General features: G+C 41.1%; 2 protein-coding genes across 8 annotated transcripts in view; one reads left to right on the top strand and one right to left on the bottom strand.

Annotated features, from left to right (window-relative positions):
- The window catches only part of THBS4 (thrombospondin 4), a 47,309-nt gene that overhangs the window by 2,920 nt on the left and 16,874 nt on the right, over positions 1–27,515 (top strand). For 2 of the 3 annotated variants that reach the window (XM_015652691.3, XM_033520556.1), the window contains exons 2-9: positions 7,577–7,780; positions 11,811–12,058; positions 13,099–13,204; positions 18,790–18,872; positions 19,468–19,519; positions 20,839–21,011; positions 24,113–24,250; positions 24,881–24,958. In XM_015652691.3, the coding sequence (XP_015508177.1) occupies positions 7,577–7,780; positions 11,811–12,058; positions 13,099–13,204; positions 18,790–18,872; positions 19,468–19,519; positions 20,839–21,011; positions 24,113–24,250; positions 24,881–24,958 (1,082 nt within the window). Of the gene's footprint in view, positions 1–3,416; positions 3,542–7,576; positions 7,781–11,810; positions 12,059–13,098; positions 13,205–18,789; positions 18,873–19,467; positions 19,520–20,838; positions 21,012–24,112; positions 24,251–24,880; positions 24,959–27,515 lie in introns of those variants that run through there. The other variant, XM_015652692.3, reaches the window with a different exon arrangement.
- The window catches only part of SERINC5 (serine incorporator 5), a 78,894-nt gene continuing 72,664 nt past the window's right edge, over positions 21,286–27,515 (bottom strand). Inside the window, exons 13-15 of one of the 5 annotated variants that reach the window (XR_001525396.2) lie at positions 23,178–23,277; positions 21,853–23,045; positions 21,286–21,471 (exon numbers count right to left, since the gene is read on the bottom strand). The gene's annotated coding sequence lies outside the window, so the exon portion shown is untranslated. Of the gene's footprint in view, positions 23,046–23,177; positions 23,278–27,515 lie in introns of those variants that run through there. The other 4 variants (XR_001525394.2, XR_001525398.2, XM_015652698.3 and 1 more) reach the window with 4 other exon arrangements.

Genomic DNA, 27,515 nt, shown 5'->3' with positions numbered 1-27,515 from the left:
CAATATCTTAATTGCCCATAAATCCTGATTTTTAACCATCCATATAATTCCTTGAAAACAGTGAGTCTCCTGATGCATATTAGGAACAAAACATGTAAAGGGAATTAAGCAGCAGGGTTCTTTTCTACTTCCCTTACCCCATTATTTGGAATTTGAACAAGTTACAGTCTTTACTTCTGTAAAGCAAAATCTGTAATGTTTGCAGCTTCTCTGTATTCTGTACACTTAAAATCTTACAAAGTTGCATAATCAGGTCAAACATTATAGTAGCTGAGGTTTTCAAGCAGATTCTATATGAAAAATTACAGTCACATACTTATGACTTAAAAAATGTGACTGACTTTGTCAAAGTTTCTTGGAAACTCAAGTGATTAATCATGTTTTTATTCTTGCTTTTTCTTTAACCACCAGTAATTTAAACTAGAGTTTGTTCTTCAGAGTATATACAAGAGTGAAAAGGCAATTTCTAGTATTCCATTATTTTTATTGAAAATGTTTATTAAAAGGTCAAATAGTCTCTTTCAGACAGAAGATAAACCTTCTACTTTGTGAAATCCCTTAAAGAAGGTTATGCTTGAGCACAAAATCCCCTTTAGTCTGTAATGTATTCCAACATAAAACTCAGAATAAAAATGAAAACTGGAAAAATTACAGTGACCTTTACATGTACTGAGTTCATCTAAACATGGACTTGAGCTTCTGTTTATGTATTTTATGTTTATCTTGTGAACTGAGTTCTGTCATATTGTATTGTGCCGCATGGGCTGTTTGCCAAATATTGCTTCCATATGCATTCTTTGTGAGTAAGCACAAAGAATAAGCAGATACAGAGCAAGAACAGAATATGGCCCTCACAAATCTAACAGTATAAAGAATATATAATACTACAAACACAATCCCCCTCCTCCTGTAGGGCTGGTCAGCACCAGTGCAAGAGACTCCTCTGTATTTAAATCAGAAATAAAGAATGCTAAGTTATAATTACTTAATAAATATTTTTGTCAGATACGGAAATCTTCCAAGAAAACATTTCATATGCTTTGATAAACTCAGTAAACTCAAAATACATAATAAATGGCTGCAAATTACTGATAGTGTTCCCCTTAGGTGAAAGCAAACCCTTACTATCCTTATATCTATCTCTTTTTTCTTTTTTTTTTTTTTTTTGTCCAGAACTGTAATGATTTTGCAGATCTTCATAGTGTTTTTCTATCACACACATAAGTATATGTTTGCAAAAAAGTCTCTTTGTTGAGTCAAGGCTTAATAAGTAGTTGAACATCATCAGTGCTGCTCTAGATCCACGTATTAGTCTTGCAGCATCTGTACTGTCTTCCCATGCTTTAGGCTGGGGACAAATTCTGAGCTAACACTTCTTTTTTTTAAGGAGCTTATGACACTAAAAGTTCCTTCTTTTCTTTTTCCATATTTTTGCCTCTTGCTTGCCCCTCTTAGTCTCCTTTTTTTCCCTGATCCACAGCACTCTGCACCTGATGATCTGTTTTTCTCGCTCCCCTGTGCAGCTCTTGGCCAGCCCATTGACACTACCACGTCATCCTGTCACTTCCACTGCAGGGGCAAGGATGTGGGAGTGAAGCTGAAGTGTTCTTGTATGGAGATGTATATAGAAGAGCAGTGGGGTGAGGAGGAGGAATAGCACCATGCTGTGACACAGTAGATGTTGGCAGAACACCCTTCTGCCTGACAATTGGCAGAGGAAGAAATGGACAACTCAGGGAGCGGGTCAACACCGCTAACAATAGTAAGCTAAGCAGTAAGGGTGTGTTGTAGAGTGTATGTCTTGTGGGGAGATCAATTTGAGGACATGTGAATACAGGCCAGCTGAAGGTATCTGAAAATCTCACTGGGCTGTGTTGGAGAGCAGCCCACAGCCATGCTCTATGTGGCTCAGGCAGCCCTTCCACAGCACTTGCAGCCTACCCCCCCGCAGTGTGCTGTGTCTTGCCTAGCACACAATGAGCCCCCCAAGGGCTGTTCTCTGTGGTGCTCCTTAGATGTATGCACCAAGCCTGATGAAACTGAACAGTAATCAACACTACTTTGCTCACTTTAACATAAACTTTCCCTTCTATTGTTGCCCTACTTTTTATGATGTAAATAATATCAGACAGTTCCAACTTTTCCAACTGAGTGTGGATAGCAAGCTGCGATGGGGCCAAGCAGGGCTACCTAGATTTCTGATATGACAGAGGTTCATCAGCGAAGCTGATACATACAGAGATGTACAGAAGAAAGAGAGCTGTGCAGCAGGATGGGAAGCTGACGATGTGTTTGGGTTTCTCACTTTGGCTAAGTTATTGAGTTTGGGAGTTTGCTAAGACAAACAGCCCCTTCCCGTAGGGAACTTACCTTCTCCATCTGGTAAGTTTGAGTACTCCCAATGCTTCTGAACTCTTTAAATGAAAAAAAGGAGCAGATAATACATTCCTCAGTTTGCCAGTCAGAGCCCTCTAGAAACCAAGTTTGCCCCAGTATGCAATCTGCACGACCCCTTTTAGTGACATTCTTCAACTGGGAAAAGTGGAGTATTTAAATTCCTACCAAATCCAAGTCTACACACCAGAGCATCCTCATTTGTTTTGACTTCAAATATGCCTGAGAGAGAATCTGTTCTATGATAAACCTTAACAATTGACACTAAACACCTGACTGCAGAGCAGGCAGAGAAACTTGTGAGGAGGCTTTGCAAAGACAACAGCTGTAATGTTACCAGAAGACACAAAGAAATGTGTGGTCACTATTTGCTGAACATTGAAAGGGAGGCAAGAGAGGTTTTAAAGTAAAATCATGCTCAGAGTTGAGCATCTGGCAGTCAGCAGGACTGGGTGAGGCTGCCTTATCTACATCCTTCTGACACTCTTCTACATCCCTGACCAGGCTGGTGGTTCTCTGAAGGGCTGCTTGCAACAGTTCTGGACTTGTCCCTCCTGAACTTACAGAACCCTTACTTGGCTGTTTAAGCACATTCAATTCACTTTTGGGGCCATCTTCTTGTGAGTGGTATTAAGCATAGTGGCTTATTAACCATTGGAGTCCATGATTTTAAAGGTCTTTTCCTACCTAACCAATTCTGTGATACTATTAATTTAAAGCCATTAAACACATTTCAATTTCCAGGGCTCCCAAAGGGCAGACTCCAGACAGGGTTCCCACAGCGTTGATTTCGGTTGGCTTCGCCAGGATCTCTGGCTCTCTCCGAGCCACCTCCAGCGGTGCCAGTGCCCGAGTCCCGACAATGCGGTCCGTCCTGGTCCACCGCAGCTCTCGGCCGTCCCCCGCCGCGGCCCCCGCCCGCCTGCGGGGGGAAGACCCGGCCAATGGCCCGCCGCCTGCCGCCGGCCGTGCCCGGCCCCGGGGCCGCCCCCGTTAAACTGCGGGGCCCGGCGTGGAGCAGCGGCCGTCCCTCGCCGCCCTGCCCGGCCCGCGGCCGCCATGGGGTGCGAGAGCGGCGCCGCGCTGCTGCTGCTGCCGCTCGCCCTGCAGCTGTGCCCGGGCCGCGCCGCCGCGCCCGCCCCCCGAGGTAAGGGCCCCGCGCCCCCGATGGAGCGCGCTCCTTTTCCCTCTTCCACTGAGAAGGCTTTGGGCTTGCAGTGTCTCGTCTCCTGCCCTCCGCCGGGAGCCCTGCCTGGCAGCGCAAGAGAACACCTGCAGGTGCGAGGGGAGCCGGAGCCGTAGCGGGCAGCGGGAGCCGCCCCGCCGCCGCGCTGCCCCGCCGGACTAGCGGTGGGGACCGAATGAGACGGCGGAGTAGCCGCTGTCAGCCGCCCCCATGCAGCCTGCAATAAGTGTTTTTGTGGGTATGCTGGTAGGTGCGTGAGGAACCTGAGTAGCTCTTTTTCGGCTGCAAGTACTCCTAAATGAGAAGTGAATTTCTAAGCCAGGAAAACTCTTCGGGAAAACTCTACTACATAGTATAGTATATAGGAAAAATCATACTTCGAAACCCAGCATTGCTGTGGAAGCATTATGCACGTAGTAAGTCAGGAGCTGCTGTATTTCAGAACTCGAGTTAAGTGGGTGGTATCGCTCTGCGGTAGCAGCTTGTGACTGGAACCAGCTCGGCTGCGGAGTGCAGCAGTCAGTGCAACTTCGTGCTACTCCAGGAGCCTTAAAGCTACTTGTGGTTTTCGCTACATTTTTAACTCCCTCCACTGCCTTACAGAACTATTTTTGACACTTCAATTGGCTATTACTTAAGCAGATCTAAAAGACAGCCAATCACAACAATACAGCTTCATTTCCAAAAGCCTTTGTTGAAGACCTTTACGATGTGAAAAAATTCCAGAGAATTGTTGTAATGACAAGTTGTGTATTACCAAATTAAAAAAACAACAACAAACAAACAAACAAAAACAAGTAGGTTTCTAACCTGTCAGGGTCAGGTGCCAATGAAAAACTCCACTCTCAACAAGGGGTGCTTTCAGCTCCTTGGGGTTAGTGGTAAATTGTTGTAGTAGGGGTTAGGATTTCACTCCAAGCGTCTAAGCCATTAATAATTATCTTGGAAAGTAGTGGAGCACTGTTTACATCTACAGTTATGATTAGATGTGACCAGAAAACAGCCTTGGAAGGTCTTACAATGCTGGTGTGACATGGCAACAGAGTTAGGGGAAAGAAGGGGTGTTTTAAGTTCCATGCTGTCTTGTGTCACTAATTTCACTCCTCCATGCCTCCTCATCCTAGCACTTTGCAGCATGTCTTCTAGCTCTCATCTGAAAAGCTAGCCTTGATGGGTTTGGGCAGATTTCCAAAGTGTGGTTTGCCACTGTCTCACCATGTAGCTCATCCCTTGTTAGCATTTGGCTAGGAGGGTGAGCTGCTCTATTCTAAAAACCACGGGAGGAAGGTGAAGGAGAGGATTCCTGGTCTGTCTCACAAGCAGGCTCAGTTTAGCCCAGTGGGTGTGCAAACTCGTGCTTGAAGGTATGAAGGCGTGTCAGAGTTTTCAGTCCATTGCATGGATTAAAAACAGCTGCTTGTGCTTTTCAGCTTTGGCAGTCCTATTCCATACATTTGCTTTCAAGTCTGCCTTTCCGTGGAGAGGAACAAAGAGACAAGGTTCTTCAAAAAATGAAATGTGAAATCTTTGTAGATATTTTTTTCCCCTGTTCCTCCCAAACAATTAACTGTCTCTATAATGGCGAAGAGCTGTCTCTCTCTGCCAACTCTGCTAAAGATGTAAAATGAATTTTCATAACTCCTCATTCTTCTGCTAGCTGTACTTGCTGGCATGTGTGTAAGTTGTGCTTTAAGGATGGATCTGGTCATGCAGTGCATCCACATGCTGGTCAGTGAAGATGTCCCAGGAAAGAGTTTAATATGGTGCTGGAGGATCTGGCTGAGGCACTGTGCTTTATAGAACACAACTGCCAAACCAATTTGAGTATTAATTTAAATATTCAGATTACCAAAATTTCAAAAAATGTTTTCTATCAATTTAGACATTTCACAGTGTTTAGTCATTACTTTTGTAATATTTTTAAGTGACTCTAGCATAGATTAATGAGTATCACAGGAATTGATAGAAATTCAGCCAGTAGATCTAGAACTGAATAAAATGTATAGCTGTATTTCATGCTCTCGAAGTCTTTGCTATTGTATTGAATTGTTCCAGCTGAGGAAACACAGCTGTATTTTATGAATGGCTATTCCTTGCAAAATGCTGTTGTACAGAGTAGTGAGTTGCATTTCGATCTCTTTCATGGCCAGTTGCTTTGCTCTCTCTGCACTAAATGTGATGAAGTACCCAGCCTTTTGCTTCTGCTTTCCACATCACTTGTTTCAGTGGGAGCAGTCATAGTCTGGGGATGCTGTGAATCTGAACTGAATGAAAGAGAAGCCTTTTGACCAGATCCATCTTACGTGTATGTTTCCTAGTTGTTTGACAGCAGTGTTACTAGTGCATGCAAATCAAGGGCCTGATATTTTTTGTAGTGTGTCCTGAAAATTCTCTGTAGAGTCATGAGATCCTTAGACTCAGTACAAGGATAGACTTCAGAGATGATTTCAATGACTTAATGATACAAAGGGAAAAGGGTCTTTATTTTTTCTCATTTTTGGAAATAAGATTACTGTCTAAATGAGTGGATGCTTCAGAATGAGAGATGAAAGCAGCAGGAACCCACACTCTAGTATAAGGGAACAGGGTTTCCCACATATCTGTGGTTGTTCTTTGAGTGCTCTTCAGTCTTTTCCCGTGTGTAGTGTATGGAAACACTGGAATGGTAGGATGACTTCATTGTCTCACAGACAGCAACAGTTTTGGGGTTGTGCTGCGTAGACAAGGCCTACATCTGAAAAAGTACACCGGTGTTTTTTCAGCCTGGGAAATGAAACTTATTAGCTTGAATCAAGCTAAGGCACTATGCCTTTGCCGTCCACCTGGTGTTACGGCTCTTCTCTGGTGACAGCTCTACAGTATTGTTCTTGTGTGGGAGAAAAATGTGGCCCAGCTGTGGTAGGCCTATGGAGTGTCAGTGGTATATAATGGCTCAGTGTGCTCTAATATTTAAATAACACTTGTGCATAACCATTTATCAGACTTTACTGCCAGGGTATAATGTATATACTGCTTTAATTGCAGTGGGTTGGAATAGGAGATAATCAAGAAACCTAATGGAAGAGTTCAATGAGTTCAGAGATGTTGTGGATTTAGGAACATCGAGGAAAACCCCAGTTCGTTGTTTCAGTGCCATAAGGGACATAGTTGGCATATATATGTGTAAAATGATAGACTGTTTGCTGATGCATTGTGGAAAAACTAAAATAAACATTTGAAACAGCTTTCACTATGCCTTTAGGGTTTGTGGGTTTTGTTTTGTTTTGGTTTTTTTGTCAGGCCTTTATTTCTTTGTCTTCTGTGCCAGAAGGGAAAGATGAGTCTTATTTGGATAATATACACTCTGAAAAGTCAGTGAAGTGAAAAGAAGATTGTGAACATCATTTTGCTTACCTGGCTTTTTGGCATTTTAATTGGCACCCTGCAAATGCTATCAAAGGATGAGCACTCTGGAAATATGTCTGAAAATTTTAATGCTGAATCCTTATCTAATTGATATGTGAACACAAACATCTGAATTCATGAAAGCAGAAATAAACATTAAAAAGCTTTCTGTTGAGGTGAATCTTCAGAAGAGAAGAACCTTTGAGATCTACCTAAATTGGAAGTCTAGATATTTCTATATTAGTAACTTATGAATAATTTCTTTGAAAAATAAAAGTTGCTAAACTAGTATCAGTTGCAACAAAATAAAGATATTTTGATAAAATCACAGAATCGTTGTAGCTGGCAGGCGCCATCTAGTCCAAACTCCCTGCTTGTGTGGGGATATGTTTCACTAGACCAGATTGCTTAAGATATCCCTTCCAGCGGCAGGAATTTGAACTTCATGTTTTTTTACAGATGATCATCATATTAATTTTTTTAATTTTTTTTTTTTTAATTTTGGGCAGAAAAAGTATGAAGTCTCCCATGTGTGGCTTCAAATCACATTTTTCTTTGGTCATTATTATATTTAATTTGCTGTTGAAATTTGCTTTTTTTCCCTCCCTCCAGTTTTTGATCTTCTCCCTTATTCCAACAAGCGAGTGGTACTGAACTTCTTGCAACAAGCTTTTGGGGATCCTGTGCCGAATGAAGTGTACTTGCTTTCAACATTCAAATTACAGCCAAAGAGTACAGCCACTGTTTTTGGCCTATATTCATCAGCTGACAACAGCAAGTATTTAGAATTTACTGTAATGGGACGGATGAGTAAAGGTGAGTTGTTTGGAATGTGTATGGTAGAACTGGCATTGGATCCATAGTCACTGGTGTGTGACAGATGAATGTTGACAACTGTGTGATTAGTCTTTGTGCTTGAGTCATTCCTGTTGCATGCTGTCACTTTCTGCATCCCCTCTCACTTCTTCATCTCCTTCCTTCATCCCCTTGATGCTGCTGTCTCCTGGCCAGGGGAAGCTGACCTGACAATCAGCTGGTATCTCGACTCAGCTGCAGTGCTTACTCTGAGCAGTGATGAGAAAGGAGGAAAAAGCCATGGAGTATGGAGCAAGGAGTCAATTTGGTTTGGTCTTTTTTTTTCTTTTTTTTTTTTTTTCCCCCCTAGGGACAATCACTGGTTCTTATTACTCAGGAATTCAAGGGACACACGCACATGCTGCCTCATGCATATGAAAGGCAGGTTCTTGTTCTGCTGACCCTGGAGGTTAGATGTGACTATACAAGACAAATATTCCTGGCTCTTACAAGATCTGTTGGGTGAAATAAAGTGTTTATTCTTTATTTACTGGAATTAGTTAATCAGGAGTCAGAGTATGAACTACAGAAGTTTTAGAAACAGAGATTTTCATTGATCTGCAAACCAAATCTAGGATATACTGCAGTTTTAGGGTTCAGAGAAAGATTGTTGATTTATGTATGTTATTGTTGCTACATTGAATTCACCACTGCTGTAGTAATTTGCTACCGAGTAATTAACTGAATTGAATATACTGTGAAATTCTACTGAGAAATTTCAGGTTATACATAGGGATATTCAATATGCTGCAAAAGAAGAAAAGCACACCTTTTCATTAAACATTGCTGGGGAACAAATTAGATAAAACGTTGGTAGTTAGTTTTATCAAGTCTGCCAAAATCCTTCTGAGGGAATAAAAGTTATGTGTATATTGGGAGTGGTTAATACAAGGTCACACAGCCTTATCAAAAGTGTCATAAGACTGACTTACTTAATTGCTAAATAAATTGTAGATTACATATGCTCACTCTTCTCTCACACATGCACAGTTCTTTGTGTAAATGTTGTACATATATATAGGAACACACATGTATATACACAAATGTGTCCATATACATGCAACTTTGAACATATCGAACTCTGTTTTTCAAAAATATCTGCATGTCTGATGGTTACTGACAGTCGCTTAAGTCTGTTAAAGTGTTTCTGGTGGAAGTTTACATGGTTTCTTTTGGTTTTGTCCTCAGTAGTCTGGTGTTTGAGAAGCATTTGTGTTGACAGGACAAACACAATAGTGACATATGTATAGGCAGTAGAGAGCAACTTGTCCTGTCAGTGGCTGGTGTTGGGTAGATGGGGGGACATCTGTAACGTCTGTGATGTAAAGGATTGACATCAGATTGATGTAAGGCATTGGCCAAAGAGGGAGGGTTTTTGCAACAAGACTATTCATTGGATCTCTTTGCCTCCTTATTACTTTAGAGCACCTTATTCAAGGCATATGGCAGTAAGGAAGTAGTAGTGTTTTCACATGTGATTTCTCTGGAAGTGTTAGGGATCCCATATGGCTGCTTCATACAGTAAGTTAAACTGCATCCAGGATGTCATGTCAGCTGCGAGTACGGAGTGTGAGTTCTGTGTGATCTTAAGAGTGAACATCATCGCTTAAGTGGTGAACCAATATTGGCATCTCAGTAAAATGCAGGGTCTTAATATCTGTGGTTTTGAAAAAATGAATAGTACTTTATCTGCATGGTATTTCTAGTTATGCACCCAAATGTGATCTAGGGAGCTCAAAGCAGGCCTTAGTTATACTTTAAAATGTCACATTTAAGAGTTTTGTTCCCAATGGTTTGCCTCATATTCTGCTTTTATGTGGTATAACTGGTAGTAACATGTTTATAACACCTAAAGATTTTTAAAAGCACAGGTCTGAATAACTGATAGCAACACCTAAACTTACAGTAGACAACTGTGCCTTTCAGAGACAGATAGCATCCATGGATTTCTTATTCTTTTTAAATTATTCCTTTAAGGAGCAAACAGCAGTTAGTGCATAGAAGTGTTGCAGTTAAACAATTCTGTGAAGCAGCTCCAATTTTAATTGAAAATTTGTTTCATAAGCAGTTTACATGACACTGTCATGAAGATCTTAAAATATTCAAGCAGCAAACATACTGCAGGGGTTTGGATGAGTTAAATCTTAGAGGTGGAGGCTGTGGACCAATAAAATCTCTCTTTAAAAGCCTACTTTAGTTTACCAGATGAATATTTGGCTTTGGCTGAGGAAAGAATTCTTTATCCTTCTTCCAAGCCTAATTGCTCCTTGGTCTGAAACTATCCTGGCAGGGTATGTTCTGGATCTTGCCTCCATCTCCTCTTTCTCTAGGCTACTGATGTGTTTGGGCACACTGAATGCAGGGCCAGATCCAAAGACCTTACTTTTTAAATGACCAGGCATGCATAATAGTCACACAAATAAAATGCCTGCAATGTACTTTGTCTTGCCGTGTCTTTCAGTTTGCCAAGAAGTGCAACCTTTTAGTGAGTTACTGGTGACCTCATGCACCTTTGCGGAAATCCCAGCTCTGGCAGTGTTTTGACATAGACAGTAGTGAAAACATTCCTGATATTGATCACAGCTGCTGAGGCTCCAGCACTAGTGTAGATTTCAAAGACGGAGACGTGCCCCGCCCCATTCATGCTGGTATAAATCTGGGGGTTTTTTTCATCATTAGACTGAAGAATTATAAAAATTTTGGGATGCATGTGTGCAGTAAGTCGAGAGGTCACCAACAAACAGGTATCATAGCATCAAAGCAATTATATTAGTAGTGAAAAGATGGGAAAGTACTTTGTTAAATGAATAGAAATTGAATGGTTTCACTAAGTAGCTGTGGTTAGGTCCAAAGCTAGTAAGAGCTTTTACCTCCACTATATCCACAATATTTGTTTGACTTAGTGTCAGACCATTTGTGAGCTCTAACTTCATGCAACTGTAGCAGCCATCTGTGAATTTCAGACTTTACCAAGAGCCAGCATGCAAATATTTAGATGCCTGGTGTCTGTGCAGCTTGATTCCCCATGCACATAACTATTATGATCAGGAAATAAGAGACTGTCAATTGGTGATCAGCGGGATCTTTGAAACAAGTTCTGTCTGATATTGCAGGGTAGTTACACACTGTCCAGATGCATTCAGCTCATTGCTTCTGCAGATATGCAATTGGAGAGCCAGGGGGAGATTTTGTGGAGAGAAATAGCTAGCTGGTCTTAGAGATCTGGCTCACAGATTCTAGCTTACTGATGCAATTTCCTTAGGAAAGAGACATTTTTTAATATTACTCAGCAGATATTTATTGTAAGAGCATTTGTCTGCTGTTATGTTTTTTTTTGATGGTGCATGTTACTTAATGAAATGAGAATTTTTATCAGGAAGGTCAGTCATTAATGCATTTAAAAGAAGCTGAGAGAAGGTAGACTACGCCTTTTCTGCATTATACTTTGGTTTAACTGAGTGTTTGTTACAGAGGAGTGCAGGTTATTGGTTTGGAAACATGCTTCCTTTGGCTTTTAATTATGCATTTGGAAACACTCTTAGACAGCTCCACTGTATGCAGTATGCATCACTTAAATTGATTTTCTAGTTGTACACTTCTGCTACAGAGTATTTCTGGGTCTATCAGATATGTACATACCAAAGTGCTGACTGCAGGCTGCCTCCTATGCCCTGTAACTTTACCACCTGCCTTTTAGTACATTATAGCCTGTGACTTTGGTTAAGCCATTTAGAGAGGCCTAGGCAAAGGAGAGGAAGACTCAGCTCAGGCAGCAGAGCTTTACAAATAGGGAGTCACGCAAGCATCCTGCTAGTGCTGCTTTGACAGTCAAAGTCCCATTTATTATTACCATTATGTCTGCATATGGGATGCATTTGCAAAAGTAGACACATGGAAAAATACCAGAGCAATTGCAGATTTCCACAGGATGTTCCTTGATCAGCCTTGGGCTATCTGCTACCCTCTGATAATCCTGTGTATTTTGTCCTAGCGGTGCTGCGCTATCTGAAGAGTGATGGAAGGCTGAATTCCGTGATCTTTAGCAACATCCAGCTGGCTGATGGGAAACCCCATGCTGTCATCTTGTGGCTGAGTGGCCTGCAGCAGGGATTGAGCACAGTAGAATTGTATCTGGATTGCCTGCAAGTAGGTGCCATTGAGGACTTGCCAAAACCATTTTCAGCACTGTCTCAGAAGGTGGTGGCAGCTGAGTTGCGCACTCTCCAGGAGAAGCCACAGGTGAGCATGGAAACTGGGAACAGGCTGAGGACTTAAGAGGGGTCTCCAGTGAACCTGTGACTCACTGAATTCAAACCTCAGTCCTCACAGCAGCCAAGCTCCAGGTACAGTAATACTTGAATATTAAGTTGTGAAATAAATGTACATAGAAGCTCCCCATGGAGCAGATGAAATCTTAGCTCACATGAACCCTACAATAATTCTGCTATTTGTTTTAAACACAATTTTTAGCTTTTTTAATAAAATCCAAAAAACTACAGCCTCCTTCAATCTCAGTGATTTTTCGGGAACGTACATTTTGTAAGGACTTAGCTAATGCAGTAAGGGCATCTTTTCACTGGCTTCTTACAGCTGTTCTGTATGAGCGGTGCTTGTCTGTGTATGTGGCTTTCCTCTTCATATGCCAGGAGACTAAAAAAGGCAAAAGAAAGGGGGGATCTGTTTTTCTGTAAAAGCTTTTCTTCCTCTGCCAAACAGGAGTTGATAAAACTTCCTGTCATCCTATCAGCAATCTGAGATAAACAGTGTCATCCACAGCATCTTCCATCATCATCATTAATAAAAAATACTAATTAGAAAGTGCAAAGACATTTTTTCCCCAAGGTTTCCCACTTACTTTATTCCATTACAGGCTTGAAAGTGAGCCTGTTTTTATGGAGAATGACTGAGGTGCCCATATTTCTGACATGAATATAATGTACCTGTTTGAGAGCAGAGGAAAAAAAGACTGCTTAGGATGCACTTTAAAAAAATCATATGCCACAGAAATATGTGAACTTCCTAGTATGTGAGTTCACATTAATTGGAACAGTAAAAAAATGTTTGAGATAAAACCACAGCTATGTGAAAATCCACAAGGCAAAGATTAGAGATTTTATACAGTTCAAATGACAATGGATGGTCCTGAAGGGAATGGTGTAGGACCCCTGCATGCATAGGAAATGGACTCCCTCTCTTAAAAAAAAAAATTACTTGGTCTGATATTTCATATTTTTCCCATTGTACCAGAATTGTGAGATCTGTTTTTCTTGTGAGCCCAGGATACACTGGATGAGCTAAAGCTGGTAACTGGAGGAACCCTTGCTGAAGTGGGAAACCTGCAGGATTGTTTTCTTCAACAAATTGAGCCTGTACCTCAGTACACTGGTAAGGCCTACAATGGGGAGTTAAAATTATTCCTAATGATGCCAGTGCAAGGAAGCTAGCGTGATGAATATTGAAAATGTGAAGAAGCTTATAGTCAAGTAATAATTATTTGACTAAATTGTAGCTATGACAGTTTCCTGTAAATATTTTAGAAATAGCTCTGTTTGTAGAGAAAACGGTTGCTGGTGATAAAGCAATGAATTGTTTTAGTGATACAAGTCTGTAATGATTGAAAGAGTTTGTTTAGCCTAATTTTGAAGGCAAATTTTTGTGATGATGATGATCTGCTTGTGTCAGCTTAATAATATTTTAAGTATTCAAATTGCAAACAATTGCAGATGGAAAGTAGTGCTAAATGGGGTACATTGCTACAGGCTGTATGAAAGGAAGTTGGATGGAGTAGCAGGACCTGTCCATGTACTTATTCACACTGACAGTATTCATCTCTTGTTGAGCACTGGACTGTCACCCAGAGGGGAGGAGCAAGGCGTGAAGAAGCTCACAGGAGACTGAAGAAAATGTTTGTGCCGTAGCTACAGAGCGTGTATGTCTGTGTGGGAAAAGCCATTGCAGAGTAGCTATTAGTCCTGCCACAATTTAGCCAAGGCTTTTGCCACCTGCTGAAGGGGACATTAATATAAAAACAATTCCTCTTCTGTGTGTGCTGAGCATTGTTGAGACTGAGCTGGGAAGAGGGAGGAAGGGAAGGAGCTGAGGCTGCTGGGATCCCTGCAGGGCCTCAGGGGCTTTCTGCAATCTCCTATGTTATGTGAGGGTGCTTCCCGACCTCTGTACACAGAAAACCTGTGCTAGACTGTCCCATCTGTCATTCCAGTCCCTGTCCATCTGCCTTTCTGCTGCGGATGTGAGGGAGAAGAATGGGTTCACTCTGCATGCAACATATTAATACATGACAGCCATAGGAAGGAAACTCAGTTCAAGGTTTGAAATAGGATCTGCGATACGTTCTTTCTGGTACCATTTTCTGTCTCCCATGCCAAACCCAACCTTGCAGCATTGCTAGTTTTGATAAGAACAGAGATAAGATGCAGAAATTTTATGAGAGCATCCTGGTTATGTCACCTGAATGTAGGCATCAGTGGTGTGCAGCAGTAACAAAATCTGGTCTACCTTTTAGCTATGTAAATCCTTAGTTCCAAGTACTTCTATTTCCTTCCTTCTTAACATATGTACACTTAGATAAAGAAAGGAAATTTGTCCTCAAGGCTCTCTCTTTTTCACTGAATCAACAGGAATTTAAACATGGGACAGAAGGGTAATTCAGTGTTTGCTTCTGAAAAAAACTAGCAACTCTCTCATGGCAAGTTTCCAAATTACAAACTTGCAGCTTTCTCATTTGTAATTTTTTGCTCACTAATCAATAATGCAAATGGTAATATACAGAGAGATCTCTATTTTTCTCTGTGGCTGCTTCCATCTGCCTTAAACTCTCAAATTTAGTTGCTTTTAACTTTCAAATGGAATTAGTATAATTAATAATAATAATAATAGTAGTAGTAATAATAATAATATTAATAATAATAACTACTCATATAAATACATTCAAAGTCTACATAGTGAAATCCACCAAAAGAAAAGGTGGGAATTCCAACAGCAATTTTAACTTGTCTGCCTTGAACTTTGTGTATGCTTCATGATGCCCCTCTATGGCAATAATATAATGACAATTTTGCCTACTGCCAGGGAAAGCTGGAATGCAAATGCTCAGCTGTATAGGGGAGTGAGACCTAATATCTTGGTAAAAATATTTCATATGCTTTCATTTTATATGGTTTCATACTAATTGGAAAATCTTTAGGAGTGATTTGGACCTGGATAACTACATGGTTTTGCCTATGTGCTGGTTGTTGTTCATTGCTTTGGCAACAGCATTCCCTCCATGTTCAGTCTGTGAGGCTGAGAGACCTAAACAGTGAGATGAAATGATGATGAAATGATGATCAGACACGTGCTGAAGATGTGTATTTGGATTTTTGTGTTTGGGTAGGAAAACAGAATGCAAGGTGCACTAGGTTTGGTAGATGAGATGAGTAGGCTGCGTGTGATCGTCATCACAAGATTGTTCTGGTCACAAGGGATCTTTGGAAGTTGTCTAGTTCATGTAGGGTACCTGAACCTGACAAAGTTAAAAGAGTATCTATGTTGCACCAGACCAAAAGTTATTTCAACCAAGTTGCTGTTAGAGACAGTATGTCAATATAGACCCACGGGAAGGAGCATAATGGAATGGAATGTTGGAATTTCTCTGAATGCTTCACTGTTCTCCATTTCATGGTATTCAGAGCTGTTCAGAAATATTTTTTCTTGTCAGCCATCATCTATTCAATAATCATAGTTTGCTCTCTGGACAAAAAACCACAATCTTCCAGAGTTCAAGAAGCTGGAAAATGTTCTCATGCACATGGTGTGATTCTTGGGATTGTCCCATGCAGGGCCAGGATTTGACCAGATAATCCCTATGAGTACCTTCCAAATCAGGCTATTCTGTAATTCTATTGATATCACTCTCTTTGAATGACAATTTGGGATTTGAATGACACAGACAGGCGCAAGCGTGTCACTTGATCTAGAGAGCTATTGTTCCCAAGAGAGGGAGAAGCAATAGCTATGAGGTGTTCCACTGTGGCTAGTGTTTGTGCATGCCTGGGCCAACTGGCTGTACAATGAAGCTGCTTGCCTGCTTGAAATCCAGGGTCCTGTATTTGAACAGGTTGCCTGGAGAAGCTATGGATGCCCCATCAGGAAATGCTGAAGGCCAGGCTAGATGAAATTTTGAGCATTCTGGTCTAGTGTGTCCCTGTCACAGTTAGGAGGTTGGACTCCTTACTGTGATCTTCAAAGGCCTTTTTCAATCCAAACTGCTATGATTCTATACTGAAATGTCCTGGCAAGAGAAATACGGGGACTTCAGTTCCCTGTTGGTCAGGAATACTTCAGAGCAGTATCTGAATTTAGTGATTACTGTGAAGGCCATTCTGTTAATATTGTTAATGACTCAAGAATATAGAGCTATGGAGTAGCTGAACTGAAGATTTGCCTTATTAGATATTAGGAGTATAGATGAGAGAGGCTACATGGAAGGGCCAGAGAACTGTATAGCTTCAGGCTGGTACCTTTTGCTTACCTGCTTTCTCCTGGGTCCACTATATTGTGGACTGACAGCTTCCTTAAAGGCCTCTCTGAATACTTGTCCCTAAACATTGGTTATTCTGCTGCAAGTGGTGCCTGCTGTTGGAATTGCTTTTAACAGGAGAGAAGGAAACAGAACCAGGTATCCAGGTAGTCAGCTGTTTCTGCTCTGCTGTCTAAATTTGCATCCAGGACATGTAGTTAATGGCAGTTTAACCTGTTTAGTCCACCTTAATGTTCAGCAGCCTGCAAAACTTAACTACAGAGTAGATCTGGTTTTGATTTAGATGCTAGCCAACAAACATCATCTGAAGTCTTGAAAATTTTTTGCAGATTTCAATCAATAATGCCTAAATGAGTCTTTGTTTTAAAAATAAAACAAGAACAGACCCCAGTGTCTGCCCTGACAGCCTGTGTGCCAGGTTCCACTATGGGATTCTAAAATACCCATGATATTATGTCCTGCTGTTGTCACCCAAATAAAAATATGGCAAGGTTAGGACTGAAACAGAGGCAGGCTCTGGAACAGGTGATTCCTGACTCTTTAAACTTGTTCAGTGTTTTGATGAGAAAATATGAAGTAAAGAAAACATAGTATGTGAGGAGTTGGATGGCTCCCACTAGAATGTTTGGAAACAGTTAGACATGCTTTGAAGTATGAAACAATGAGGTAAACATTAAGAGAAGCATTTTTCATATAAGCTTTCAGTACTCACAAAAATAACATGTGAATAAACCTCCCTGAAGCTATCAGGCATAATATCAAAACATCCTGCCTGCCTAGACTGTGGAAGAGCATATATTTGTGAAGTTTGTTTTTAGATACAGACTTAGAGAAGTAAACAAATATCTTCTTCTTGAGAGGTACAAATTCAAAAGTAAGCTGCAAACCAAAGCAAGCTACTGTGTTAAACACACTCTCTGCTTCTTCTCTGTCACTGGCTCAAAACCAGTGTTTCATTTAAGAGATTAAAGTCTCCTGTGAAGATTGTGGGTTTGATCTGGTCCTTCCCTATGGCTCATTACAGATTTAACTTCGGTCTTGTCTTAGAGGTCTTTAAGTTATTACTGGGTATTGATGACTGACTTTTGGTGTGAGTTCATGGTGTGTTGAGTAGATGTTTAGTGAATCCATGCAAAGTCTGCACCTGTCAGAAGCAAATGTAGCCATGAAACTTGTGTAGGGTGTGCCTTTGAGAAGAAAAGCCAAGTGACTGTTGCAGTCACTATTTTGTCAGAACGGGCACTGTTGATGTGTTCTCAGAGCTTCACAGTGAGCTTGCTCAGAAAACAGGGTAACTTTACTTAGAAAAATATGTATGAATCAGCTGTGGTTACAACTGTGCTGTGCCAGCAGGACCTGGGAAGTTATCAACCCCCTGTACTCAGGATTGGTAAGGCCACAGCTCAAATCCTGTGTTCAGTTTGGGTCCCTCACTTTAAAAATGAAATTGAGGTGCTGGAGTGTGTCCAGTGAAGGGCAGCAGGGCTGGTGAAAAGAAAAGAAAATGTGTCATATGAGGAACAACTGAGGGAGCTGGGTTTGTTCAGTCTCAAGAAGAGGAGGCTCAGGGGAGACTTCATTGCTTTCTACAACCACCTGAAAGGAGGGTATAGCCAAGTGGGCACTGGTCTCTTCTGCCATGACTGCAGTAGGAGGACAACAGGAAATGGCCTTTCACTGAGACAGGGGAGATTCAGCTTAGATACTAGAAATATTTTTTCATTATTAGGGTTGTCAGGCATTAGAATAGGCCCAGGGAGGTGGTGTAATTACCTGGAGGTGTTTAGGTGATGTCTGGATCTGGTGCTAAGGTGGTGGTTTAGTGGTTTAGGGGTTACAGTGGTAGTGTTGGGATGGTTAGAGTGCATGATCTTAAATGTCTCTTGCAACACTGACGATTCTATGGCTCTTGATTCTATGACATAGAATGCACTTACGCAGGGTGTCTTCCCATTGCATGCACATACGCTTCATGGCCTCACACTGCCCTCACTGCCACAAATAGGTATCACAAATACTCAGTTCTGAAATCCTGAGGTTTCATATAGAGTTGCTGGATTCAGGCCTAGGAGGAACCAGTAGCACTGGTGGCGTTAGTTGGCTAGGAGAGCCTTAACACTGAAGTAATGCTAGAAGAATCATGATCTTATTTTTCTTTCTGTGGAGAGCTTTCTGCTTTAACCATATCTGTGGTATATGAGGAGTTAAGTCCAGAAAAGCCTTGAGTTCATGAAAAACCCGCTCTTTGAGATAAATACCGTGTTTGCTCTGATGATCTCTACAGGGCTTGCATAATAGCAGTGTCTGCCCTCCTTGGCTCTTCATGGGGTTTCTAGCTTATATCTCAGAAATTACCATGACAAATTGTGGTAGTTTGGCATTGGAAGAAGAGTTATGTTGTACACTCCGTTTCACTGCTGTTTCTCTGCAGGTGATTTTAATAGGCAGCTGATGGGTCAAATGATGCAGATGAACCAAATACTGGGAGATGTGAAAGAGCTTCTTAGGCAACAGGTACTGTATAGAGATTTTGGTGTGAAATATCCCAATTTTTCCCCTTTGATAGTTAGTGCAGATTTCAGGTAAGCAGTAAACTCCTGTGTGGAGTTACTGCTTTAGAGTTATTACCTTAGAGGCATGACACAATCTAGAAGAAATAACTGAATAGGTCGTGGTACTCTGTGCCTGCAAGGGAGGATCACTGGATGTGGGAGTATATGGTGCTTGCTTAATCAGATCCAGAAAATTTAGTGTCTGATGAGGAAGTCTAATAGCCCACTATTACATAGTTGTGGGTCTGTTGCATGGAACTGAAATTGCATTTGTTTCACTTGCTGGTGGGTGTCATAACTGGAATTACTAGTGGCACATTCCTTTGGTCAGACAAAGACTTTTGGACCTTTAAAAGTCGTGTTGATAAAGACTGAACCTAAATACATCCATTATCCATATCCTTAATTTTATGGAGTACAAAGACCATCTCATTTAAGACCCATTACCTGTGTTGCATGGTTTGAGTGGCATCTTGTGGACTAATGGTTCTTGCCTCAGCCATGTACTAACTGGAACTATCTGTATCTAAATAATGTTTATTTTCTATATTCTCAAGGTCAAAGAAACAACTTTCCTGAGAAATACCATAGCAGAGTGCCAAGCATGTGGTGAGTACTCCTGTTATTGCTGGTAATGTAGAAGAGATAGTTGTTTTAAAACTAATATTGATCGCATTAGCTTTATGTGGTTTCTAAAAACGCTTTTTAAAAAATACTGTGTCCAGAGTTCTAGATGTATTTGTATTTGGACAAAAATTTAAAATAGATTGTCACTAAAGAAAAATTTTCCACAGACCCACCAATCACCTCTTGGGGGATAAAATGCCACTAAACCAAGCAGTACCATTCAGGTTGTACTGTCAGTTCTCAATCTGCCAAAAAGCTGTCCCAAAGTGTTCCTGTGGAGGGAGACACTGTCTCCCAGCTATGTCATGCACAATCTTAGTAGAAGGACAAGGGAGAATCATGTTCTGCTCTGACTGATATCAGTGAGAGGAAGATCCAATGCAGTCCACCTGATCAGTTTGTCTGATTCTGAGTAGGCAGTCAATAGTCAACAGCATTAAGACCCAAAAGGTGGTTTTCATCTTTTCTCTAAATGAAAAAAATGCATACTTTTCCAAATGCCACTGCATGGCCCTCCTGCATTGCACACAACTGACAATCAGTACACAAGTGCAATCAGTATAAAAACCAATATACTCCCTTACCACATGGGATGAAAGGTCTTGAATTCATCAGGCCTTTTAGTTGATTTTTTCTCCCAGTCTGTTAGCCTTATCAAAACTCAAGTAGAGCTCTAGGCAGGGCAACTTTATGTGTAAGTGTCAAAGGAAAAGTCAGATTCCTACATGCATTTGTACCAAGGTTCTGTACCTGCCAGAATCTCAGAAAGACCTGTCTTTGGCTCATCTCTGTGCACCTAAGCCTGTGTACTTGCATGATCCTGCTGTGTTTGTGGGCTGCCAGCTGCTCCTTCTTTATTCTTCTTATTCGTAAACTCTCAAAGATGCTGTTGTGAAACTGTAACATTGTTTTTCTTATGAAGTGGTAGTGTTGCTTAGCCAGAGAAATGCCCTGTATTTGTACCCTTATACTTGAGTCGCTTTGTCTAAGGTCACAGGCTTTTCTGCCCTGGCTAGCAGCATTTTTAGGACTAGCCTAGGAGGAAGGCATCCATATGTAGCCAGGAGAAGCATATGGAACAAAAAGAACTAAAAGAACAGTCTCAATTTCCCCTTGCTGGGGGTACAGTAAGTTCCTGGGCCATTTGCAGCATGGAATCTTTTCAGCTGCAACACAGCTGGCAGCAGTACAGTGCAGGGACATGAAGTGTCTTGGGAATTTCTTCAGAATGCTTGCCAGCTGAGAGTCATGATAAATGGTCTCTTTCAACCACTGAAACTGTTGTTCTTTCTGCATTAAAGGTTTAGGCACTGTGAGTTTTCCGACTCAGCTTCCTAGGCGCACTAAACCAAAATGTGAAGTTAATTCCTGCTTCAGGGGAGTGAGGTGCATGGAGACAGCAGAGGGATTTCAGTGTGGGCCCTGCCCCGAAGGACTCACAGGAAATGGAGTTACATGCTCAGATATTGATGAGGTAAAAGAGTGACTTTCACTGAATTAAAAAGAAAAGCTAAAAGCAACTGTTCCATACATGTCAGTGGGTTGCTAATACTTGCTGACTTCATCATGTACTGACTGCTTGCACAGTGAATATTAATTCATTCTGATTTGATTTTATATTCCTGTTTTGCTGTTTCTTCAACTTTATGGAGGTTATGTATGTGAAAACTTGAAGTACCCTGGTTAGTTGAGAAGTCACTTAAAGGAGCTTAATGTTTGGAAAAAAAACCCAGAACCAAAACCAAACCAAAAACTTTTGACATTGCCATTTCTATTTCACAAGAAGATGCTGCAGCTTCTGTTATAGGCTGCAGAGGCATTTTTTATTTAATAGGGCTTTGTTTCTTTAAACTGTGCTCCTGAACCAGCCTTGGAGACCAAAGTCTTTTCTTCAATCAAAACTGGAGTCATGTTTGCATCCTTACCTTGAAAATCTGTGAAAGAAAATAAACAATCATTGTCATTGTTCCTTTTGCTTCTTTGTATTTGTGTTGAAATCTGATAATGACTTAAACCTAGTTCCTTTCTTGTGATATATGTTAGAAATTCAGAGCTTGCTTATATTGAGGACTGAATTAATAAATTTGCAGTATCTTAAATGACTAAAGAAACCTGTGTTAATTAGAATGTGACACTTACCCAGAACAGAAACAAAAAAAAACACTTACAGGTTCACTGCATTTTTTGTGTGGGATGATTTTTACTATTACTCTTAAGTCTTTTTTGTGAAAAAGTACCTGAATGTAGTAGACCAAGGAACCAGCAGAATTAGGTGATAAACGGCACCTGTGGATAACACAGTACTACCACTGTACCTGTTCAGTAATGTAAAACAGCAAAAGCAATTCTCTTTTTCTCCTTTCTAGCCAGCAGGAAATGTGCTTTGACTGCTCTTTTGATTTATTCCCTCCTGTAGACCATCAGGTGAGGATGTGATGTGCTTTACACCTGTCTGTGAAAAATGCTGGGGAGAGAAAGTGAGTTGAGTGTGGAAGTTTCCTGAGGCATTGGCAATGTCTCTTGTTTTGCCTTATGTGGCATGAACTGTGTCTGCTGCAACAGAAAGCACAAAAAATGGAGGTGAAGCTCTGAAATGTCAATGCAAGTGATGGATCCAAGACAGCTGTGGTGCGTTTCATGCTACAGACAGACATGGTGTGAGGCTCAAGCAAGACTATATGCATCCTGCCAGAACGGATGGGTTTCACCTCCTGAGCTATTTTCAGACGGAGGCAAAGCATGGCAATAATCTCCTCCCTGCCATTTTCAGGATTGGAGCAACTCTATCCATTACAGCAGTGGTGGAAAAAGAAACAGTGGTTTATGATGACTTCATATTAAAGTGGTTGTCTGTTAGCAGTCAGGCTCTGATCACTGAGATTCACGTACCTTCATCTTCCAGCCACCACTCCACGTGACAGACCTGCTTTCACATTAGAAACAGCAAGGAATTTTTGCCAAAATTGTGTCATAGAAATAGTCTTTTTTATTATGAGGTCTTCATGTAGACACTGCCATTAAAATGCCACTTTATCAGGAGCAGTTTTGTTCACCAGCAAATACCTACTTAATCAGCTGGATTTTTACTTAGATTTGCACAAGGAGAAATAAAGAAGCAATAAATGGCAATAATTTTGAGTTGTCTAATGAGACAGTATATGTCATATTACTTGTTTTCCTGAGTTAGCTGATATGCAGGAAATTTTTGTTGGTTGGGTGGTTTTGTTTATTTTTTAACTTATTTAAGGCCTTTTGTGAATGAACTATTTCTATACTTCCTAATAATAGGCATTTTAAACGAAGTTACTGTACAAATTCTGATAAGGACAAATCTGGGAGATTTTCCACTAAGAGCTGCCATAATCTTTCCTGAGGTTGTTAGTATCTCTGCAGCATGCTCCCTAATTCATTACCAGTTTGAAGACATTACCTTGGTATGCTGGTGCTCATTATCTTGGGAGCTGCAGCTCTGCTCTATGTGCTGTGTAATTTGGGTGCCCTCTGCTGCCTACAATAAAGAATCCACAGCAAAATAAGGAGGCACAAAATGTCTGTCCTAGGTTTGACGTTTTCCTTATATTACTGATTGACATGCTATTGACAAATCTTTTAGTCAAACACACTTTGATATTAAACATACCTTTTCTTGTTTCCATGTGTGTGTGTTGGGTTACAAGTTGTATGTCTCTTGTAGGTGGATATTGTCAGGTTTGTTCTCCCTCCGTCTTGCAGATGCTTTTCTGTTAGTGATGGAAGGAGAAAAAGAAAGACATTTTAAAAAAACTCTTTAGTATTTCTTTCTATTTATTGTTGTCTTTGAGCCCTGTGCAGCAGGATGGCATGTTGATGTTTTTTGTATGCTTATAAACATTATTTAGCAGCTAGTGTTGATGTTGGAAAGGCAGCAATGCAGGATGTGTTTCCCAAACTGGCACCCACAAGACCAGTGAAATCAGTCACAGCTGTTTTGTAAAACTGCATAAGGCAGTGAAGTGAATGATGCCTTCAGGCCAAGGGTGATTTTGTGGACGTCTGGTATTTTGGGAGAAGTTCCAAGGATTGTCTGTGGGCCTCCGGTCTAGAAATGTGTGGATGCCACTGACACATCCTGCTTATCTAGCTTATGTTTGGATTTCTTCTGACTATGAGATTTGTCCAAATATAAATGAAGGAAAATGCTGCTGCCACTTCTGTGTGTACAAAACACATTAGAAGGGGTGTTTAGAGACTTGGAGTTATGTGGCTTTCCTGATATTGTGGTCTGGACCCTTCCAGGAGCCTTTCAGCCTCCAGGGGATCCAAATCTGGCCAGCTAAAGGAAGGATTCAGCATGAGAGTTTAGGACATCAGCTACAGGCTGTAATGGAAGTTTGCAAATTATATTTAAATTACAGAGATAGCTGAAGATTTACTGAGGTCAGAAATACCTGCAGAGATGGTTTCCTCTCTTAAGCCCTCTCTGAACAGAGAACATAGAGGTATTGCATTGCCTTTGATCAGAGCTCTGTACACACAGTCAGAGTCTGGATGTTAACTGAAGCACAAACATGTGCTTGGTTCATTTTTTCTTTGCAGTGTCGTTACAACCCTTGCTTCCCTGGTGTGCGATGTGTGAACACTGCTCCAGGTTTCCGATGTGAGACATGTCCTCCAGGATATACAGGACAAGCCATGCAAGGGATAGGACTCAGCTATGCTAAGAGCAATAAGCAGGTGAGTGCTAGCACCTCCATGACAACTTCCATTGCAAGGTGCTGGTTTTATTTTAACAGTTCATCTGTATTGAAATGTATTTATTTTTCAGTCATTCCATAATTGCCTTATACTGTCAGGCAGTGCTCAGTGTTGCTGTTGGAGGTCTGAGTTATGTTTGCATAGCTTTAATGGGAGTTTTAACAATCTAATACTCTTTACTGGCATAGAGACAAGAAAAAATGTCATTATCTTTGTAAGTATCTCTGATCAGCTTCAGGGGGCTCTGTTGATTTCTGTAAACTGGCTTTGGACTAGGAAGAAAATTATTAAAAAGGCCTATTTTACTGTAATTTTTTTATTATTATTTTATTTTATTTTATTTTATTATATTTCTGTAAGCACCCTGGAATGGGAACACAGTTTTTGTATAAACTTTTCTGGGTGAACAGAGCCCATCCTAAAGTTGAATTTTTCTGCTTCTACAGGGTTTAGAAAGTTAGCCTATGGATATGTCTGTGATGTTCTGAGAGCAGTTTCAGAAGACACTACACCTCTTTTCTAGTCTTACACTGTGGTGGTGTTTCTTCAGTCTTTGATCTCAATAAATTGACATTTTTTTTATTATTTGTGGATTTGGTTTATTGCTAGGTCTGCTTAGATATTGATGAATGTCAGAATGGAGGAGTTGGACTCTGTGTTCCGAATTCCCATTGCATAAACACTTTGGTAAGCGTCTTTTCATTTATGCCTTGAAAAAATCAATTGTTTTAAAATTCCATGAGGCTAGGATTGGGTGTTATGGGTCTGATGAAAGAACAGTTAATAATACAGGGTTTTTTTGTCTTATTAAAAATCAAAGAAGCCTTTCCTCTTTTCCTAGCTAATAACAAGAAAAATTAATACTTGATGTGTCATGAACACATCCATCTGAATTGTATCCTTATCATTTCTCTTGAAGATCAGGAGCTCTTCTCTCCATACCATCCAGTGATGTGTGTTTATGGGTATGGTATTGCAAGAAACCTCCTTTGAAAGAATGAACTTCTACTTCCCTTATCTCCTGCCTCCTGAGAACTGCTGCAACAAGCTGTTCTCCTGGGTGCTCTCTTTATAGGAGTTATGCATACTGGAACAGTTACCCCTCTAAATAAATGGAAACAAAGAGAGCTACAATTAGTACAAGACTGTTAATGCCCATAGATATTAAACCCAGGAGCGCAAGCATAGGAGAAGTAAGAATGGTTTGAAAGATGTTAGGAACCAATAAAATGGGCATACAGCCACTTTAAAGCTGTGAAGCAAGTTGGACATGGAATCACATGATCATGGAATTATTTATGGTAGAAAAGACCTGTAAGGCCAAGTCCAGCTCTTAACACAGTACTGACAATCGCACCACTACACCATTTTCCCAAGTGCCACATCCACACATATTTTGAACCCTTTCAAGAACAGTGGGTCTACCATTTCCCTGGACAGTCTGTTACAATGCTTGTCAATCCTTTTTGTAAAAAAAATCTTGCTAATATTCAATCTTAATCTCCCTTGAGCTGAGAGGGCCTGAGGATCTGAGGCCATTTCTTCTTGTCCTATCACTTCTTACTTGGGAGAAAAACCAGCACTATCCACCTATAGCATCCTTTCTGGTACTTGCAGAATTATAAGGTCCCCCCTGAGCCTCCTTTTCTCCAGGCTAAACACCCCTCAGCTTCCTCAGCCACTCCTCAAAGGACTTGTGCTTCAGATCCCTCGCCAATTTAGTTGCCATTCTCTGGGCTCGCTCCAGCACCTCAGTGTCTTTCTTGTAATGAAGAACCCAGAACTGGACACAGCACTTGAGGTGTGGCCTCACCAGTGCCCAGGACAGGGGGACAACCCCTGCCCTGCTCCTGCTGGCCACACCATTGCTGATCCAGGCCAGGATGCCATTGGCCTTCTTGGCCACCTGGGCACAGCCTGGCTCATGTTCAGCTGCTGGCACCAGCACCCCCAGGTCCTTTCCAGCCACTCTGCCCCTGCCTGTGGAGCTTTGGGGAACAGCACCTGTGACCAGCCACCAACTGGATGTAACTCCACTCACCACCACTCTCTGGGCCTGGGCAGTTTTTAACCCAGTGAACAGTGCATCTGCCCAAGCCATCAGCTGCCAGTTTCCCCAGGGGATTGCTGTGGGAGATGGTGTCAGAGGCTCACCCACTGAGCAAGTCACCCTCTTACAGAGCACACAGGACCTACCTATCATAAATCTATGCTGTCTGGGCCAGATCCCCTGGTTGTTCTGTGCATGCCACAGGCTTCCTTCATAGCCGGAGAAAGGTATAAAGTATCCTTCAGGTATAAAGGTGGTCCTTTCTGAAGCAAAGTATTGTTGAGGCTACCATTTGTGTTCAGTGTTACCTTTCCTTGAGAATAAGCTTGTTTTCTTAGGTCTGCTTTCACTGTTCAGTATGTTTGTACATTTTTTTTTAATATTTAGAAGGTTCACTGTAACATTTTGTATCTTGCTGTAAGACTAGACATGCAGCTTCTTTGGGAAGCTGTCAGGCCCTGTCTGCAGAGGGCAGGCACCAAGTGGCCTGCCATCTGTCAAAACAGAGCAGTGTGGGGTGCCTAATCCTGTATCCCATCAGAAACAGTCTGGTCTGGAAATGCTGCCTTAGAGGCTATTTTAATGCATACCAGAGCTTGATATAGGACAGAATATACCAAGCAAATTCAGTAGACTCCAGAAGATACTACCCTGGCATCCACTAGGTTAAAGTGCACAGGCTGCTGTGTTTCAAGTAAGCCATACCATTTGCATGGCCCAGGAATTACTTTACTTTTCAGTCATCTGTTTATTTTCATCTTCATCCTGAAAGTATGCAGACAGAACACAGTTAAAATCTGTAACAAAGTTAGGAATAGAGGAAAAGATAATGCCCACCTGAGAAATAAGTAGATTTCCTTGTGATGGTGGACTACAACAGTCCTGACAGTTCTTCCAATAAACTTTGTACATGAAGAGTGAAGTTGTGTGAAGCACCTCAGTTTCACCAATGGTTAGATGCACATTTGTCAGATACCTGTCCATTTCTGTCCTTTGACATGTCAAAAAATAATTATTCTCCGTAAGATAAATAGATTGTTCTCAATTAACTTTTCTATCTTAGGTTACAGGTCTGCAAGACTCTGAAACAGAGACAAAAGCCACATTGAATGCCTAAAGAAGACCGCACTTATAAGCATTTTTCTCTTTATATCTCATATGGTGATTGGCCCAGCAAATGATGAGATTCCTTTG

Source organism: Parus major, chromosome Z (assembly GCF_001522545.3).
Source record: "Parus major isolate Abel chromosome Z, Parus_major1.1, whole genome shotgun sequence".
Lineage (NCBI taxonomy): Eukaryota > Metazoa > Chordata > Aves > Passeriformes > Paridae > Parus > Parus major.
The sequence above is the reverse complement of the archived record's forward strand: the minus strand, read 5'-3'. Positions and strand labels throughout refer to the sequence as shown.